Source organism: Lemur catta, chromosome 3 (assembly GCF_020740605.2).
Source record: "Lemur catta isolate mLemCat1 chromosome 3, mLemCat1.pri, whole genome shotgun sequence".
NCBI lineage: Eukaryota > Metazoa > Chordata > Mammalia > Primates > Lemuridae > Lemur > Lemur catta.
The window spans coordinates 18604629-18623032 of NC_059130.1; the positions used below are offsets into that span (position 1 = coordinate 18604629).

General features: G+C 34.9%; 1 protein-coding gene and 1 non-coding gene across 2 annotated transcripts in view; both read left to right on the forward strand.

Moving 5' to 3' along the window:
* SYCP1 (synaptonemal complex protein 1) overlaps positions 1-18404 on the forward strand; it is a 100175-nt gene that overhangs the window by 32034 nt on the left and 49737 nt on the right. The window contains exons 16-19 of the mRNA XM_045546887.1: positions 5479-5540; positions 14952-15056; positions 16026-16129; positions 17552-17669. Coding sequence (XP_045402843.1) covers positions 5479-5540; positions 14952-15056; positions 16026-16129; positions 17552-17669 — 389 coding nt within the window. The remainder of the gene's footprint in view (positions 1-5478; positions 5541-14951; positions 15057-16025; positions 16130-17551; positions 17670-18404) is intronic.
* On the forward strand, positions 13743-13846 carry LOC123636315. Its single transcript, XR_006734501.1, has one exon. It is a non-coding gene; the product is annotated as a small nucleolar RNA U13 (small nucleolar RNA).

Here is an 18404-nt window from a genome sequence, read left to right on the forward strand (position 1 = left end):
CATGCCCGGCTAATTTTTTCTATATATTTTTAGCTGTCCAGATCATTTCTTTCTATTTTTTTAGTAGAGACGAGGTCTCGCTCTTTCTCAGGCTGGTCTGTAACTCCTGACCTCGAGCGATCCTCCTGCCTCAGCCTCCCAGAGTGCTAGGATTACAGGCATGAGCCACCGTGCCTGGCCTCCTTTTTCATTTCTGATTGAGTTTGTTAATGTCCTTTCCTTTCTAGTTCTTGTCAGTCTAGCAAGAGGGCTATCAATTTTGTTTATCTTTTCAAAAAACCAGCTTTTGGTTTTATTGATCTTCTGTATAGTTCTTTTGTTCTCAATTTCATTTACTTCTGATCTGATCTTAGTTATTTCCTTTCTTCTGCTAGGTCTAGAATAATTTGCTCTTCTTTTTCCAGTTCCTTGAGACAATTTATTAGTTTATTGATTTGTGAGCTTTCTGTCTTTTCAGTGTGAGCATTTAATGCTATTATTTTTCCTCTCAGGAATGCTTCTGCTGTATCCCACAGATTTTGATAACTTGTGTCCCTGTTATCATTTAATTTAAAGAATTTTTTGATTTTTTTTGATTTGTTGAGGTCTAATTTGTGGCCTAGTATGTGGTTGATTTTGGAGAAAGTTCCATGAGGTGATGAGAAAAATGTATATTCAGCTTTATTTGGGTGGAATGTTTTGTAGATGTCTGTTAGACCTATTTATTCTAGAACTCTGTTTAAGTCCATTATTTCTTTGCTTATTTTTTGTTTGTAGGATCTGTCCAATTTAGACAGTGTGGTGTTGAAATCCCCCACTACTATGGCATTACTGTTTAACATGCTATTTAGATCAAGAGGGTTTGCTTTATATATCTGGGTGCTCCTGTGTTGGGTGCATAGATATTAAGAATTGTTAAGTCTTCTTGCTGGATTTTTCCTTTCACCATTATATAGTGACCATCTTTGCCTTTCTTTACTTTTCCTATTTTAAAATTTATGCTGTCTGAAATCAGAATTGCTATCCCCACTCTTTTGGTTTCTATTTGCCTGGAAGTTTGTTTTCTAACCCTTGACCTTGAGTCTGAAAGCATCTTTGTGGGTTAGATACATTTCCTGGAGGCAGCAGATACTTGGCTTATAATTTTTTTATCCATTCAGCCAGTCTGTGTCTCTTCAACAGACAGTTCAAGCCATTCACATTTATTGAGAGGATTGATATTTGGAGTAGATTTATGTTCATATTGTTCGGTAATATTCTTTTTTTTGGTTTAACCTCTCAAGCCATTGTGGAATCTGGGTTCTGGACTTTAACTCTTGAGTAATTTTAATTTGATGGGTGTCTATTGCACTGTTCAGTGTATAATGCAGGTCTGAGTACTTCCTGCAGAGCTGGTCTGGTCTTCGCAAAATCCATCAGTGATTGCTTGTCTGGGACAGTCTTTATTTCTCTCTCATAGATGAAGCTTAGTTTTGCCAGGTAAAGAATTCTAGGTTGGCCATTATTCTGTTTTAGAGGATTAAGGGTGGGTCCCCAGTCCCTTCTGGCTTGTAGGGTTTCATTTGAGAAGTCTGCAGTTAGTCTGATAGGTTTTCCTTGGTGGGTTATCTGTTGTTTTTGTCTTACTGCTTGAAGGATTGCCTCTTTCATGTTTACTTTGGCCAGTCTGGTAATTGTGTGACGTGGTGATTACCTCTTCATGTTGAGTCTCTCAGGAGTTCTCTGTGATTCTTGTTTCTGGATATCTAGGTTTCTGGCCAGGCCAGGCATACTTTCCTCCAGTATTCCATGAAATAGATTTTCCAGCCCTTGCATATTTTCTTCTCTCTCTGGGGTGCCTATAATTCTTATATTTGGTTTCTTTACATCATCTCATATTTCTTGTATGTTCTGTTCTTATCTCTTGCTTCTGTGTTCTTTTTCTTCACCTGGTTTGTTTAGCACATAAGAACTATCCTCAACCTCTGAGATTCTTTCCTCTGTGTGATCTATTCTATTTTTAAGGTTTTCCAGGCCAGGAGCAGTGGCTCACACCTGTAATCCTAGCACTCTAGGAAGCCAAGGCAGGAGGATCATTTGAGCTCAGGAGTTCGAGACCAGCCTGAGCCAGAGCGAGACCCCATCTCTACTAAAAAATAGAAAATTAGCTGGACAACTAAAAACATATAGAAAAAATTAGCTGGGCATGGTGGTGCATGCCCGTAGTACCAGCTACTCAGGCGGCTGAGGCAGAAGGATTGCTTGAGGCAAGGAGTTTGAGGTTGCTGTGAGCGAGGCTGACACTATGGCACTCTAGCCCCAGCAACAGAGTGAGACTCTGTCTCAAAAAAAAAAAAAAAAAAAAAGGCTTTTCACTGTGAAATTCCTTGAATGCCTCTTTAATTTCCAGGATTCTGTTTGGTTTTTTCGTAATATTTCAGTTTCTTTAGAGAATTTTTCATTCATTTCCTGTATTGTTCTTGTTGCTTCTTTGTGTTGGGTTTCTATTTTCTCTTCAATTCCACTGAGTTTCCTTACAATCCATATTTGGAATTCTTCCTCTGTCACTTTAATCATTTCATTGAAATTAGTATCCAATTTTGAGGGTCTCATGATTTCTTTTGGGGGTGACCTTTCTCTCTACTCTTTCGCATTCCCTGCATTCTTTCTCTGGTTCTTTCTCATCAGGGTAATTGAGAACTGGGAATGCTAGGACTCGTTTGTGCCCTTAACTTCAAGCCCCCAAGGGATGCTCCTTGACAGTGGTGGGAGGAGGCACACTGGTCTTGTATTGCCTTAGAAGTATTTTGGCAAGTTGGGTTACCTCTGACCTGTTGTCTTCACCTATTGCCAGTGGAGAGTAGTGAGTTTGTTCCCCCAGCTTAAGCTCCCACGTGGTGAATCACACCTGTGTGTATAACACCACTGCCCTCTAATAGCTTGAGATGGAGGCTACTATATTAAGCTAAGGGGTTACCCTCTGTGTTGTTGGTTGTAGATTGTGTGGAGGAGTCAGTTATCGTGGTTATCTGATGCCTCTGTATTGGTCTCTGGTCTCTGGGTGAGGAATACTAATGCCCCGATCTTTAGGAAGGGTCTTGCTACTCCCGAGGGTTACTTGGACCCTATTCCTACTTAAAGTGGTGGTAGGGGCAAGGCAGATCGCAGCTGCTGCCTACCAGCCTGGATTTGTGTACTTCTATGGTTGCTTGATCTGCCGCTAGGGAGTGCCGCTAATGTTATTCAGGGTTCTTCCACCACACTTGGGAGGCTGCTCCTGATGGGAGGGTTTACTTGGTGCACCTGCTGGGGGGGTCTCTGGCCAGGATTTTCCTTCCCTTACCACAAACCCCACTGTTGGAGCTGCTCAGATGCGGAGAGCAGGCCTTAGAATTATGATCGTACTAGATGGATGACCTAAGCTGGACTGGTGGGCCGAATCTCTGGGGGGATCTGCGCCAAGGCGCCGCAGATTCATGCCAGTCACACAGGGAAAGTGGCTTTTTTTGCTTCTCCATACCTCCAGGGGTGGAGCCCACCACTCCTGGGGTGAAAGTCACTACACTAGGGGAGGGGTCATGGCTGAGACTGCCCAGCGCCCAGGTGCCTGGGAATCCCACAGGTGGTGGCCTTCCACTGCTGGAGAACTAGCGTTGTGGGGAAGCACTCAAAATTCACCCATGGACACAGGCCCGGCTAGCCGAATCAATAGGTCTCGGAAGGGCGCAGTCTGTTGTGCCCTGTGCAAGAGTCCCCGGGCTGGAGGAGGGGTGCTGCCCGAAACTGGTGCGGCCACAGCGTCCCGATTGTGGACCCCCCAAATGGCGGCTGCCCACCCGCCAAGCGCTAACACTGGAGGCGACTATTTAGGATTTGGCAGATGCCGGATCGGGGAGCTGAGTCAACAGGACGTCCGCTGTCTCTTGTGTCTCACTGTCTCACAGTCTGGCACCTGTCTGGCAGGAGGTTTTACTCTTTCTGACCCGCCCTGGGCTGGCATAATCGTCACCGGTTTCCAGGGTAGAGCTCCTTTTTCAGTGTTTGCCTCCTTTGTTCTGCACCGGCTGACCACCAGAGGTGAGGTTCCTGTCTCCTAACTCCCTTGAGCGGTTGCTGAGACCGGTCTTTCCCCGTCCAGTGCAGTCCTAGCACAGAGCACTGGAGAATTCAAAATGTTTCCCGCTATTTTCCCCTCTCCACAGAGTCCGCTATCTTCGTGCCGTGATTTTGCACCGACTTCAGCTACCTCCCTGTCTGACTGGGTGTGGAGGTCAATGGGGGAGCAGGACGGTCTCCTGTGGGTCAGATCCCATTCCACTCGCTGGCTGGGCAGGTGTGGCAGTCCCACACTCTATTCTCTATTGTTTATCTCCCACTCTCCATTCACCTTTTTTTTTTTTTTTTTTTTTCTGTGTTGTGTGTCCCACGCTGTTTCCCTGCAGTTTTACAATGCTGTTCTTGCAGGGGAGTGATCCACTCTTGGGTAGCCATCGGAGTTCTTCACCTCTTTCTCTGGGAGCATAGAGCCAGGAGGTCACCTCTACTCCACCATTTTCATCCTCTCCCCCCACCCCCCGAAAGATTTTTCAATTCATTAGCATAATGTTGAATTCATGAAAACATAGAAAGAAAAGCATTGTAAAGCATTATTATTTACGGTGGCAAAAAAGAAGGGTGTTAGCAAAGAAAACAGGAACAGAAGTTAGAGAGGAAACAGAAAATATGATTAATTCAAGGTCTTGAAAACTCAAAGGTAAAAAGTCAGGAGTATTTAATGGTATCAAATACTACAAAGCTCCACAATGATGAAGACTGATAATTGCATCACAAAATGGTTATCAGTGATCTTTAAGATCATAATTTTATTGTCATGGAGCTAGGCATTAGTTTTGGATGGAATTAAAAAAGCATATAACAAATAGGAATTTGTCTGCAAAACAAATGAGAAATTTGACAGTAGCTTGAAAGGAGGGCAGAAAGGTCACTTATATATTATTGTTTTATATTCAAATAGGATGTTTAGGTGAGATAAGGGGAATTAAATATTTGTCTACATAGAGTCAGTGCATATTGGTAATATAGGAGATAAAGTCTCAGAGGAATTGGGAAATGTTAAGATGCAAAGTACAATGGTCAGAGTTAGCTTAAGAAAAAGTAAATTCTTTTAAGTTTGCAGTGAAGATTAAAAAGCCAAATGTTTTTATAATTGATGAGTTTAAGGTAAAGGCACATTCTGACCTCTTTTCACATATATTTTGGATAGATTTATTTGCTTATTTTGCTTTATAAACGGTTTCTTTGGCTGTTGAATTAACTTTATAGAAACATTACTATTAATATTCCTTATTATTTTTGCGTAGTTAGATTTGGACTTACTCTGTGCTTTACCATGCTCTAGTTGCATTAATCTATCTCTTTTGATTTTTCTTTTTCAGGTAGTTTTATTATTATTTCTTCTCTTGCCTTTTCTATTCTTTTAATCTCAGCCTTTAAAATATTTATTTTTTTTGCTTATTTTAGAAGAGATGACTAAGTTTAAAAACAGCAAAGAAGTAGAACTTGAAGAATTGAAAAAAGTCCTGGTAAGTATAGTCTTTCCTACTAATATATAGCAATTACTTTTCAAAATAATATTGATTCTCAACATGGACAAAGCAGAGAAAGAATTTAAAAAAAAGAAAAATAATATTGAATCCCTTGACTTAGACTCTTATGCTATAGATGCTTTATGCTGATTTTTTTCAGTGAAAATATTTAAAAAATTGGTTTTAAGTAAAGCTATGTTCTTTTTTTTTTTTTTTTTGAGACAGAGTCTCACTCTGTTGCCCAGGTTAGAGTGCCGTGGCATCAGCCTAGCTCACAGCAACCTCAAACTCCTGAGCTCAAGCAATCCTCCTGCTTCAGCCTCCTGAGTAGCTGGGACTACAGGTGTGAGCCACCATGCCTGGCTAATTTTTTCTATTTTTAGTTGACCAGCTAATTTTTTTTCTATTTTTAGTAGAGGTGGGGTCTCTTTCTTGCTCAGGCTGGTATTGAACTCCGGAGCTCAAGCAATCCACCAGTCTTGGCCTCCCAGAGTGCTAGGATGATATGTGCGAGCCACCACACCTGGTCCCTATGTTATTAACTGTACCAATTTTTATACATCTTGTTAACTATGTTTGTCAAGGTGTTTATATTATTTTAATATGTGTTGATGGTACCTTTAAATAAGATAAAATATTCATATTATGTAGATAACTATAAATTTGGTACTTTGGGATGTTGTGTCTTTGATACCTTTGAGCCACAAAGATGCAATTTTGAAAAAGATATGTATGATATATATTCAGTACCTATGTTTAGTGTTCAGGTAGAATCATGTTTAATGAATTTATAAGGTAAGTCTTCTCTATATTTTAATTGATTACAGGATATAGAGCATGACTTGGCAAACTCTTTCTGGAGAAGACTAGATAGTAAATATTTTAGACTTTGTGGGCCATATATGGTCTCTCTTAATTCTCTTCTTGTCTCGCTTTACCTTCCTTCCTTCTCTCTTTTGTTTTTAACAACCTTGTAAAAACATAAAAACTATTCTTAGCTCGAGGATCTACAAAAAGAGACTGCAGGCTGAATTTGTCTTGCAGGCTGTAGTTTGCTGGCCCCTGACATAGAGTACAATATTGTTTATGACTTACAGATATTTGAGTTTGTATTTGTCTGTCATATCTCTACCTGATTTTGCAGCTCCTAGTTCTTTCCCTTGGAAAGCATTATTTTAAAATGTTTGTTCTTTCTCCATTGAATTGTTTATGCATAAACTCTTTTAACTATTAATTAATGTTTTTTCCTTGCTTTCAGATTTGCTAATGCCTATGTATACTTCAAGTCTCAGCTTAAACATCACTGCTTTACAAAACCTCTCTTGACATTCCAGGATAGGCTTAGGTCTCTGTGTGGCTTATTTCCATAGCATCTTTAATTTTTCCTTTAAAACACTTGTCACAAATGAAATTATTTTTGGTATTATTGAAGGCTTTATTCACCTTTTTAGACTCCTCCTTACCTAGCATACTAGATGGCACATAGTAGGTGCTCAGTAAATAAATAGTGGAATGAATAAGTGCTCCAATAAGAGCTAAGAGCCTATGTCCTGTTTACTCTGTAACTCTGATACTTAGCACAGAGTCTGACACTTTGCAAGCACTTTATAAATACTTGTTGAATGAATACTATAGCATTATTTTTAATAAAAAATTTATTCCTACATGAACATGGACTGGCTTGGGGTTTTGTTATATGTGAACAGCAGTAGAGCATAATATCATGTTTCTCAGGATCAGAATACCTTGATTGGTATCCAGCTCTTTACTTGCTAACTGTATGACCAACAGCAATTTACCTAAACTCTTGATACCTCAGTTTTTCTGTCTGTGAAATGGGGGAAATAATCGTACATATTTTATAGGGTGGTTGTGAGGAATAAATAATTAATTTACTCATTTAATAAAGATTTGTTGAGTTCCAATTTTGCTATACTCTAAGGATACAGTGGGAAGCAAATGGATACATATTCTGCCTTCATGGGACTACAGTCATCAAATAGTCACACTTAAATTTAATCACTCATTGAAATGTAATATTACAGTGATGACAAGGGCAATAAAAGGTTAGTTTACAGTATTATGAGGCCTATAATAAAGGGATTTGAACTAGTTATGGAGATCAAGAGAGCCTTTTTCAGAGAAGGAAAGTTGAATTGAAATCCAGAGAAAGAAGGAAATGCAGCGTATCAGGTAGAGCTGAGGTTCCCAATCCCCAGGTTGTGGACCAGTGCCACACCCAGGCTGTGGACCAGTACCTGATCAGCGGGCTGTTAGGAACCAGACCACATAGCAGGAGATAAGCAGCTGGTGAGTGAGCAAAGCTTCATCTGTATTTACAGCCACTCCCCATTGCTCACATCACCACGTGAGCTCTGCCTCCTGTCATATCAGTCACTGTCTCTCATCACCCCCCGGATGGGACTGTCTTGTTGCAGGAAAACAAGCTCAGGGCTCCCACTGATTCTGCATTATGGTGAATTGTATAATATTTCATTATATATTACTATGTAATAATAATAGAAATAAAGTAACACAATAAATGTAATGCACTTGAATCATCCCAAAACCATCTCTCCCACCCCGTGGTCCGTGGAAAAATTGTCTTCTATGAAACAGTCCCTGGTGCCAAAAAGATTGGGGACTGCTGATGTAGAGGAAACATTATATGCAATGGTTCTTTCATGATAGGGAGTATGGTGAGTATAAGATGGAGTGAAAGGAAGAGTCTAGTGCAAGATGAGGCTAGAGAGTTAGGTAGTAAGAGCCTAACAATTCATGGCCTTGTAAATCATATGAAAGGAATTTTGTATTTATCCTAAGAGGAATGGGAGAAGCTCTGAAGAATTTTAGCAGGGAGTGACTTGATCAGATTTGCATTTTGAAAAGCACATTTGACTTGCAGTGTGGAAAATAGTATATTAAAATAGAACAGTTAAGAGTAGATAGATAATCACAGTAGCCAAAGGAAAGATGGTGGTAGCTTAGTCTGGGAGGTGATCATAGTAGTGAGAAGAAGTGGATGGTTTATTTAAATCCTTTGGATTGATGTAGAGTGATATTTATTACCATTTGTTGAAAATACTCTTTTATTTCCATTGATTTTGCTTTTGCACATTTATACAAAAAATCAGTTGGCCACGTTTGTATCGGTATATTTCTGGATGCTTTTCTGTTCCCTTGATGAATTCGTCTATATCTGTTTGCCATTATTGCAATATTTTGATTACCATAGCTTTAATAGTAAGTCTTAGAATTGGGTAATATGATTCCCTCAACATGTTTTGTCATTTTCAATATTGTTTTAGCTATTCTAGTGCCTTTACCTTTCCATATTAATTTTAGAATTAGCTTGTCTACATCTAAAAAACCCTTGCTGGAATTTTTATTGGAACTGTGTGAAATATATAGATTAATTTGAGTTGAAATGATATCATTACTATGTTGAGTCTTTTAATACATGAACATGGTAACTGTTTCCATTTATATGGATCTTTATAATGATTTCTTTCATTAGCATTTTATAGTTTTCAGCATACAGATCCTGTACATGTTATGTTAGATTTATACTTAAGTATTTCTTTTTTTGCAGGTATTTTAAATAGTATTTAAAAATATTTTTTTCAATTGTACATTGCTAGTAGATGAGAATATGATTGCTTTATCCACTTGTATCCTGTGATCTTGCAACATTTACTTGTTAGTTCTGAGATTTTTTTATAAATTGCTTGGAATTTTCTATATAGAGAATCAGGTTGTTTGCTATAGGGACAGTTTTTATTTCTTCCTATCCAATCTACATGCGTTTGATTTCTTTTTCTTGCACTATTCCATTGGCTCAGTCTTCCAGTGTGATGAATAAGAGTGGTGAGCGTGTACATCTTTGATATCCCAATCTTGAGAGAAAAACAGTATTTCACCATTAAGGAGAATGTTACTTGCAAGTTTTTTTGTAGGAAGTTCCCTTCTACTCCTGGTTTACTTTGTGTTTTTATTATGAATCAGTGTTGACTTTTGCCAAATGTTTTTCTGTGTCAGTTGATATGATAATGTGGTTTTTCTTCTTTAGACCATTAATATTACATTGATTGATTTTCAAATATTGGACCGTCCTTGCATTTCCAGGATTAACCCTACTTGGTGTTGTGTATTATTATATTTCTATATTATTAAATTGTATTTATTTATTTTTTTTGTTGAAGATTTTTATATTTGTGTTCATAAGAGACATTGCTATGTAGTTTTTTTTGTACTGTCTTTGGTTTTGGAAGACGGTAATGCTGGCCTTGTAAAATAAACTGGAAAGCACTTGTTCCTTTTGTGTTATCTGGAAGAGATTGTGTAGAATTGTTATTTCTTTTTTAAATATTTGGTAGAATTCTATAGTGAAAAAATCTGGCCTAGAGATTCCTTTTTGGCAAGGTTTTTAGCTATGGATTTAATTTCTTTCATTGTTATAGAACTATTTTGGTTACTTGTTTCATCCTGAGTGATTTTGATAGTGTTTGGTTTTCAAGGAGTTAGTTCATTTCATTTACATTTTCAAATTTCTGTGCACAAAATTGTTCGGAGCATTCCCTGTTCTCTTTTTAATGTCTATGGAGTCTATTAGTGTTACTTCTTATTTCACTACTGATATTAGTTGTTGTGTCTTTTCTCTTTGTCAGTCTTGATAGAAGCTTATTAATTTTATTGATCTTTTCAAATAACAAGCTTTTTGTTTCATTGATTTTCTCTGTGGTTTTTCTGGTTTCAGTTTCATTGGTTTCTGCTCTTATTTTTATTATTTCATTCCTTCTGCTGGCTTTTAGTTTATTTTGCTCTTTTTCTAGATTCTTAAGGTAGAAGCTTAGATTATTGTTTTGAAACCTTTATTAAAAGCATTTTAATGGGGTAAATATCCTCTAGTCATTTCTTTAGCTATATTCCACAAATTTTGATATATTATATTTTTATTTAGGTTAAAATATTTTCTAATTTCTCTTGAGGGTAGTTCTTTGATCCTGGGATTATTTAGAAATCTGTTGTTTAATTTCCATGTATTTGGAGATTTTCCTGTTTTATTTTTGTTGTTCATTTCTCATTTAACTTAATTATGGTGAGAGAATATACTTCTTTTTTATTTGTTAAGGTTTATTTCATAAATCAGTATATGATATATCTTAGTGAATGTTCCATGTGTACTTGAAAAGAATTTGTATTCTCCTATTGTTAGATTGTTCTATAAATGTCGGTTAGATCTAATCAGTTGATGTATGTATAAATCTGTTTTTTATTGATTTTTAAATCTAATTCTATTATTTATTGAGAAAAGGGTATTAAAACTCTTATGATTTTGGAATTTCTGTTTCTCTTTTTAATCTTGTCAATGATTGTTTCATGTATTTTGAATTTTTTTCTGTAAGTCTCACTTCTATATATAACTATCGTATCTTCCTGAAGAATTGACCCTTTATTATTAAATGCCCTCTTTATCTCTGATAATCTTTAGTCTTGAAGTCTATTTTAACTGATACTGTTATAGCCACTCCATGTTTCTCGTGGTTATTGTTTGCATAGTATATCTTTCAATATTTCTTAGTCTTTATATTTGTAAGTATGTCTATAGATGTAGCCTGCATATAATTGAATCCTCTTTCTTTATCCACTCTGACAGTTTCTGCTAATTGGAGAGTTTAGATCATTAATATCTTTTAAAATTTTTGTTTAAATGCTGATGTGGTTAAATTAGTTTCACCATTTAAAAACTTGTTTGTTCATTTTGTTTTGTTCCTCTATTTAACACTGTATGCCTTCTTTTGGATTATTTGAATATTTTTTAGTATTCCATTTTAATATATCTATTGGCATTTTATCTATACCTCTCTGCATTTATTTCTGTGGTTGCTCTAGGGATTACAACATGTATACATTACTTCTCTACATTGAGTTACTATTGTACCACTTCATGTAAAATGTTGAAACCTTTTAAGTATATATGTACCTTTACCCACCTTGTCCTTTATATTAGAGTTGTTGTATATATTACACCTACATGCATTTGCATCCTCACAAGACAGTGTTCTAATTTTTGCCTTAAGCAGTCATATGTTTTTTTAAAGGACGTAATAAGAAAAAATAGTCTTTTACATTTACCATGACATTTATTAATACTAGTTTTGATGTTCTTAATTTTTTCCTGAAGATCCTAGTTTACCTCTAATATCTCCTTCAGCCTGACTGAAGCATTTCCTTTAGCATTTCTTGTAGTGCAGTTCTGCTGGCAACAAATTCTCTTAATTTTTTTTTTCTGAATATGTCATTTATTTAATCTTAATTCCTAAAGGATATTTTTGCTGGAAATAGAATTGTGAGTCGACAATTTTTCTTTCAGTGCTTTAAAGATGATATTCTATTGTCCGTATTTTATAATGAGAAGGCCGCAAATATACTGTCAGGATTTTCTACTTAACTTTGGTTTTTCAGCAGTATGTAAGTGAAGTTGTATTATTCTTTTTGGGATTCACTGCACTTCATAAATCTTTAACTCTCTTCAAATATGGGAAGTTTTGGCCAACATTTGAGATTATGATTATATATATATTTGTCTTTTTATATTATTCTTTAGGTTCCTGAGGTGCTATTTATTTTTATTTCAAATTTTTTTCCTCTCCGTTATTCATATTGGATCACTTCTATTGTTCTGATATTCAAATTCACTGGCACTTGCCTTGTAATCTCCATTGTGCTCTTAAGTCCATCCATAAATGTTTTTTTTTTACCAGTTTTTAAATTTTTGTTTGGTATTATTTTCTATTTTTTCCTTAGAGTTCCTTTCTTTTTATTCATTTCAAGAGGATTTCCTGTACCTGATTGAGCATAGTTATAATAGCTGCATTAAAGTTCTCATCTTGTAAAGCTCTCACATTTTGGTTGTACTGGGGTTAGCATATAACATCCTTAAGAATGTTGATATTTTACCAGTTCTTTGTATGTTGAATAATTTTGGATTATATTGAGGACTTTGTGAAGGTTATGGTATGTAGACTATGGGTTCTATTATATTCTTCTGAATAATGTAAATGTTTTTATTAAAAAATTAGTTAGCTAGTTTCAAAAATAAGTTCTATCTCACCTTCTGTGAATGACATTTCAGATCTCAGTTTACTTCTCTGAGTGAGCTGCCTTTGAGTCTGTGTATGAACACATGCTTCCCGGGTTGGTTTTAGATTTATTTAGTGTTCATATGTAGAATTAGGAGATTACTTTCTCTGGTTCTCTGCTCTGTATGATTTCCCCTTCATATTCTGACAGATAGTCATGGTTCCCAGTGCTTCTTTCCCTGGTTCCTTCAGCAGGAAAGATGGTGGAGATTCTGTTGTAGTTTTAGTTGATTATACCAAGCTGCTGAGCAGTGACATTCCACCATTGGGACAAAGCTGCCAAAAACTTGAGAAACTCACTCCTCTCTGAGTCACTTGTGCTAATATTTTTTTATTCTTTAGAATTCTTAGTTATTATATATATGTATACACACAATATACAAACATATATCACACATACAAACGTACATATACATATACTTTTTTTGTGTGTATGTATTTTGTCCACAGTTTATAGTGGTTTTCAGTAGGAGCGTTAGTCTGTAAGTATGAGGTTATAATTACATACTAGAAGCTGGAAAACCGCTTCTATTTTTTAATCTGTCAAATGGAGATGCTAACATCTAACTTGCACAGAGTAGTATAAGAAATAAAAATATATTTAAAGCATCTAGTTAGGGCTAGGTATGTAGAAATTACTCAAAAGTGTGATTATTGTCATCATTCTATCTCCACAGTCTTTGACATAATTTAAACTCTTGTCATCTCCTATTTGTTTTGGCATAGTAGTCTCATAACTGATTTTCTCATTAAGTCCACACTACTTAAGCTTTCTTCTGCCCTATTGCTAGTATTATCTTTTTCAGTCACAAATATGATAATGTTATATTGCTGTATTAAAACTTTTAATGGCTCCACATTGTCTACAGATAAAACTCAAAATCTTTAACTACAATTAGTAGTTTTTATAGTTAATAATATAGGACCTTTTATTGTTAGGCTTTTCATAAAATTGTTGTGACCTTATGCTTGAATAAACAAAGTAAAAAGTGAGTTCATAAATATAAATATATATTGTGTTGGATAGTAGGGGGAATGATTAGAAATTAAGCACCAGATCCTTTTGTAGTTCATAAGTTTGATGGTGGGGTTTTCACACTCATATGTGAGATATACCTCCCTCAAGCTTTGCTACAACATTGGCACATTACCTGTCTGACACGGATAAAAAGAAATTAAGCACGCATAACAGAAGAATTAATGGTTGTGTTATACTTGCTCAGTTTCTGGAGCTGTGCTGTCCAGTGGATAGTCATTAGCCAAATGTGGCTATTAAAATTTAAATTAATCAAAAATAAATGAAATTTATCAGTTTCTCAGTTGCTGTAGCCATATTTGAAGTGCTCAATAGCTATCATATTGGACAACATAGAAGATGATTCTATTGTTGCAGAGAGTTGTATTTATACAGGACTTATCTAGAGCAGACATTGACAGAATTTTTCTGTAAAAGGTCCGTATTAAATCTTATAGCCTTTGTGGGCCACATGGTCTCTGTTACAGCTATTCAACTTTGCTGTTACAGTACAAAACAGGCACAGACAATATGTAAACAAATAGGTGTGGCTTTATTACAGTAAAACTTTATTTATAAAAACAGACAGTGAGCTAGATATGGCCTGTAGGCTTAGTTTGCTGATCCTTGGTCTAGAACATTGAGTTAAATTCTTGACTCCTTGTTTAAAACAGTGTATTGACAAAGTGAGCCCATCCTGAGGGAATGAGGTAATTCAAAATCATTTCTTTAGAAGAATGATACTAAGAAGTACTAGAGATTTTAGAATAGTTAAGAGAAAACTTAGGGAGTGATCATACTGTCCTCAAAAATTTGTCAGCTATCATGTAAAAGAAGAATTAGACTTCTCCTACATGATTATGGAAGGAAGAATAATGACCATTGCATAAAAATTATAGGAAAGCACATTTTAGTGCAATACAGGGACAAAGAAGATTGATAGAATAGTGAGTGACTACCTGCTTGCTAATAATTTGGAGTGATTTATGCATAAGATAAGGTTTGAATTCAATGAACTGTATGACTTTGTAAATTAAAATTTTATGGCTTTTGTCTCAGGGCTCTGCCTATTAAATTCTCTGTGATCATATTTAGTTTTTGGGTTTCCTTAATATTGACTTATTTTCTCCTTTAAAAGAATGTTAGCCAAGGAAAAGGTCATAGTTCTCTTCATAACTCTATTTGGGCAGTTTGATTATTTTTAATATGTGTATGTTTTGGCTCTCCTGATTTGTTAATGTTTTTAATTAGGCAGAAAACCAAAAGCTTTTAGATGAAAAGAAACAATTTGAGAAGATTGCCGCAGAATTAAAAGGAACAGAACAAGAACTGACTGGTCTTCTCCAAACCAGAGAGGTTTGTTTAAGGATAAATTTTTATTTAAAATATTTCTTGAATAGAATATAGATTTACAAAATAGAATTGTGGTATAGCTGTTTGCTTTGTGAAAGATTTCTTCACAAAATTCCTTTGAAAAGCATGTGTTCATGTTACACTTTATATGCTAATTGAATTAAAGCACATCTATAGAAACTTCGTTATTATAATGTGGGAGAGAAAGGTCAATATTTAAGATATCAATACAATGCATAATGCTGTGGTTTATAACAAATACATTTCTTGCTGTCTAAAGTATTTATTTTTATTTTTTGAGATGGAGTCTCGCTATGTTGCCCAGGCTGGAGTGTAGTGGCTATTCACAGGCATGATCATGTTGTACTACAGCCTTGAACTCCTGGGCTCAAGCGATCCTCCTGCCTCAGCCTCCTAAGTGGCTGTGACTACAGGTGCATGCCACTGTGCCTGGCCAAGTATTTCTTAATTGGTACATTTAAAGTTTAGTTTTCATTAAGTTAGATTCTTAGTGTGATACTTTTTATAGTACTCATGTTATAATTTTAGAATTTGTCTTTTATTTTAAAGTATAGTACGGTTATTATAACTTATCTTTTTATAAGAACATGTTAGTTTTAGAGATACTACCTGAATTCATTAATTAATATATTTCTCCTTAACAGTATAACATTTTAATTGAAATTAATTACTTGGTAGAGTAAAATTGATAAAAATATTTTATCATATGTAAATATAATTCTACCGGTTGAGCTTAGGAATATCAGGATAGAATTTACTTATACTGAATTTGTCATTGCTCATTGTTTTAAAATTATAATGATTATCACCTTAAATCTACTTAAATTTAAAATGTTTGATATAACCTGCCAAATTTTTGCCAAAAATATTACTTGATTACACCATAACTATACCTTTTAAGTGAGAAAATTGGGAAAACACTTGCCATAGTTATACATGTTTATTTTGCAGAAAGAAGTACATGATTTGGAAATAAAATTAACTGCCACTGCAACAAGTGAACAGCATTATTCAAAACAGGTTAAAGATCTGAAAACTGAGCTTGAAAATGAGAAGTATGTTTTCCATCTATCTATAAATAGCTTATGTATTCAATTCCTACACTTTCTGGTAATAATATGAATATATTAGTAAATTATGTTCAAAATTTATTTGAATTTGAAATTGTATTTTATTCCTTCTTAAATATGAAATAATTTAACAATTTCATTGCTAAGGGAAGTACATATCACTGATGTAAAAAGAATATACCACAAAGTTGAGAACCACTTTAGAAGATCAATGTATTACTTTTCTTGGAGGTATTTAATTCCCTATAAAAATGATAATTTGCAATTCTAAGTAGTTATTTTGGCTGTTTTGCTATCTTATTATATAGGTTTATATTTATAAAATGTCAAAATACTAATTCATTTCTTACATTATCCAAATAAAATATTTAATCGAATGATTTCACCTACTCAGTAAGTTTAATTTGGAGAGAAAGCAAGAGAAATAATTATTGCATTATTATTCAGAAGTAAATTCAAGTAGCCAGTCTAGCGGTGAGCATGGTTTTTCCCTTTTGGTTGCTTCTCAGCACTAGATAAAAATGAAAAGTACACAGTTTATGCAGCCTCCTCTTCCTTCCCTTTTAGCTCCCATTGTCTGTTTCTGGTACCCTATTAACAGTATTTTTTAGGACCCCTGGCTAAAATTCATCTATTAACCAAAATCTCTTTTAATGAGTGGATTGGTTAGTTATTTGTACTTTAGTGTAAATTTATGTTATCCTGGGTATATTTGCTTTTCAGCCTTTTGTTGCTTAGGGAAAAGCTTTATGTCCTCTTTTATGAATTTTTGATATTATTAAGTAGGAGGAGATAATAGGTGCTCCTGAAATCACTCCATAGAAGCCACATACTCCTCTGCATTCATTTAAAATTGATCCTACCTGCATCCAAAAGCAGCAATAATCTCTCTTCTGATGCAGAACATTTGGGACCTTCTAAGAGCAGGTTTGGTATTGTGCATGAAAAGTTAAACCCAGTTTTATTTATTTTAATGAAAATTTTTAAAATTAAAAATAGCTCATGCTCATGTACTACGTTCATCAAATTACCAGAAGTTTGAAACAATTTTCAAGAGACAGTCTACTAGAGAGAAAAATATATGTGAAGGAAATAATGTAGCCTTTAAAATTTGTAGGAAAGTATAGGAGGGATGAAAGTATGGGGAATATGCAAGAAAATTTATTTTATAACATTTTGAAAACTTACTATAGAAAAACATTAAACATTACAAAGTAGAGGGAATAATGTAATGAACTACCATCATGAACCTATCACCCAGCTTTAGGAATTATTAACCAATGGCCAATCCTGTTTCGTTTATCCCCCCAGCCCTTCTTCCCTTTCCCCTAAGATTATTTCGAATTAAATTCCATATCATATAATTTCATATGTAAATATTTTGGCATGATGTATTTTTTTAAATAGGCTTAAGAATACTGAATTAACTGCAAGCTGCAACAAGCTTTCACTTGAAAACAAAGAACTAGCACAAGAAACAAGTGATATGGTCCTAGAAATCAAGAAACAGCAAGAAGATATTAATGTGAGTTGACAAAGAAAGAACTGGTGACTTAGTTTTCTAACCTGTAGACTTAGGGTATTAGAATTGATAACTTCTAAATATCCTTTAAGCTTTAAAATTCTGATTGTTTTAGAGCTGAAACTTTGTTTTAGAAGAAAACTATGTATGCTGGTCTTAGATGGTGATAATGGGCAAGAAAGGCTACCCTTTGATGATAGAGGCTACTCAGAGATATTAATAAATTTAATCTAATTTTAAGCATTAAGATTTAAAAAAATACTTAGCCAAGAAGTATTTATTAAAACATATAAGACTGTGGAGTATGCAATGATGAATAAGATAGCCTTTCTTTTTAAGAACTTATGACTTCATAGAAAAAAATAACCAATACATAAAATAGTATGTTGTGTTATTAGCGGGACAGTGTTATCAGAGTTCACAGGGTCACTTTTGCCTTGGTTGAAAAGAAATCAATGCTATATTCAGAGAGAACATAGCATTGATTTTGGCCTTAAGAGATGAATTATGAGTTCAGTAGGTAACAGTGAGTGGAAAACATTCCTTGAAGCCACAACAATGTGAACAAAAGCTACAAGACTCAAAGTAGCACCAGGGAACAGCAAATAAGACTTGTGGTATTAGCTGTTTTATAGAGATTGTTAGGAAAATATTTAAAGTAACACTGGAAAAGTAGTGTGGAACTATCCAAGTTAAATAGCTCATTCTTTTGCTTTACATGTAACTAAATTCATGCTG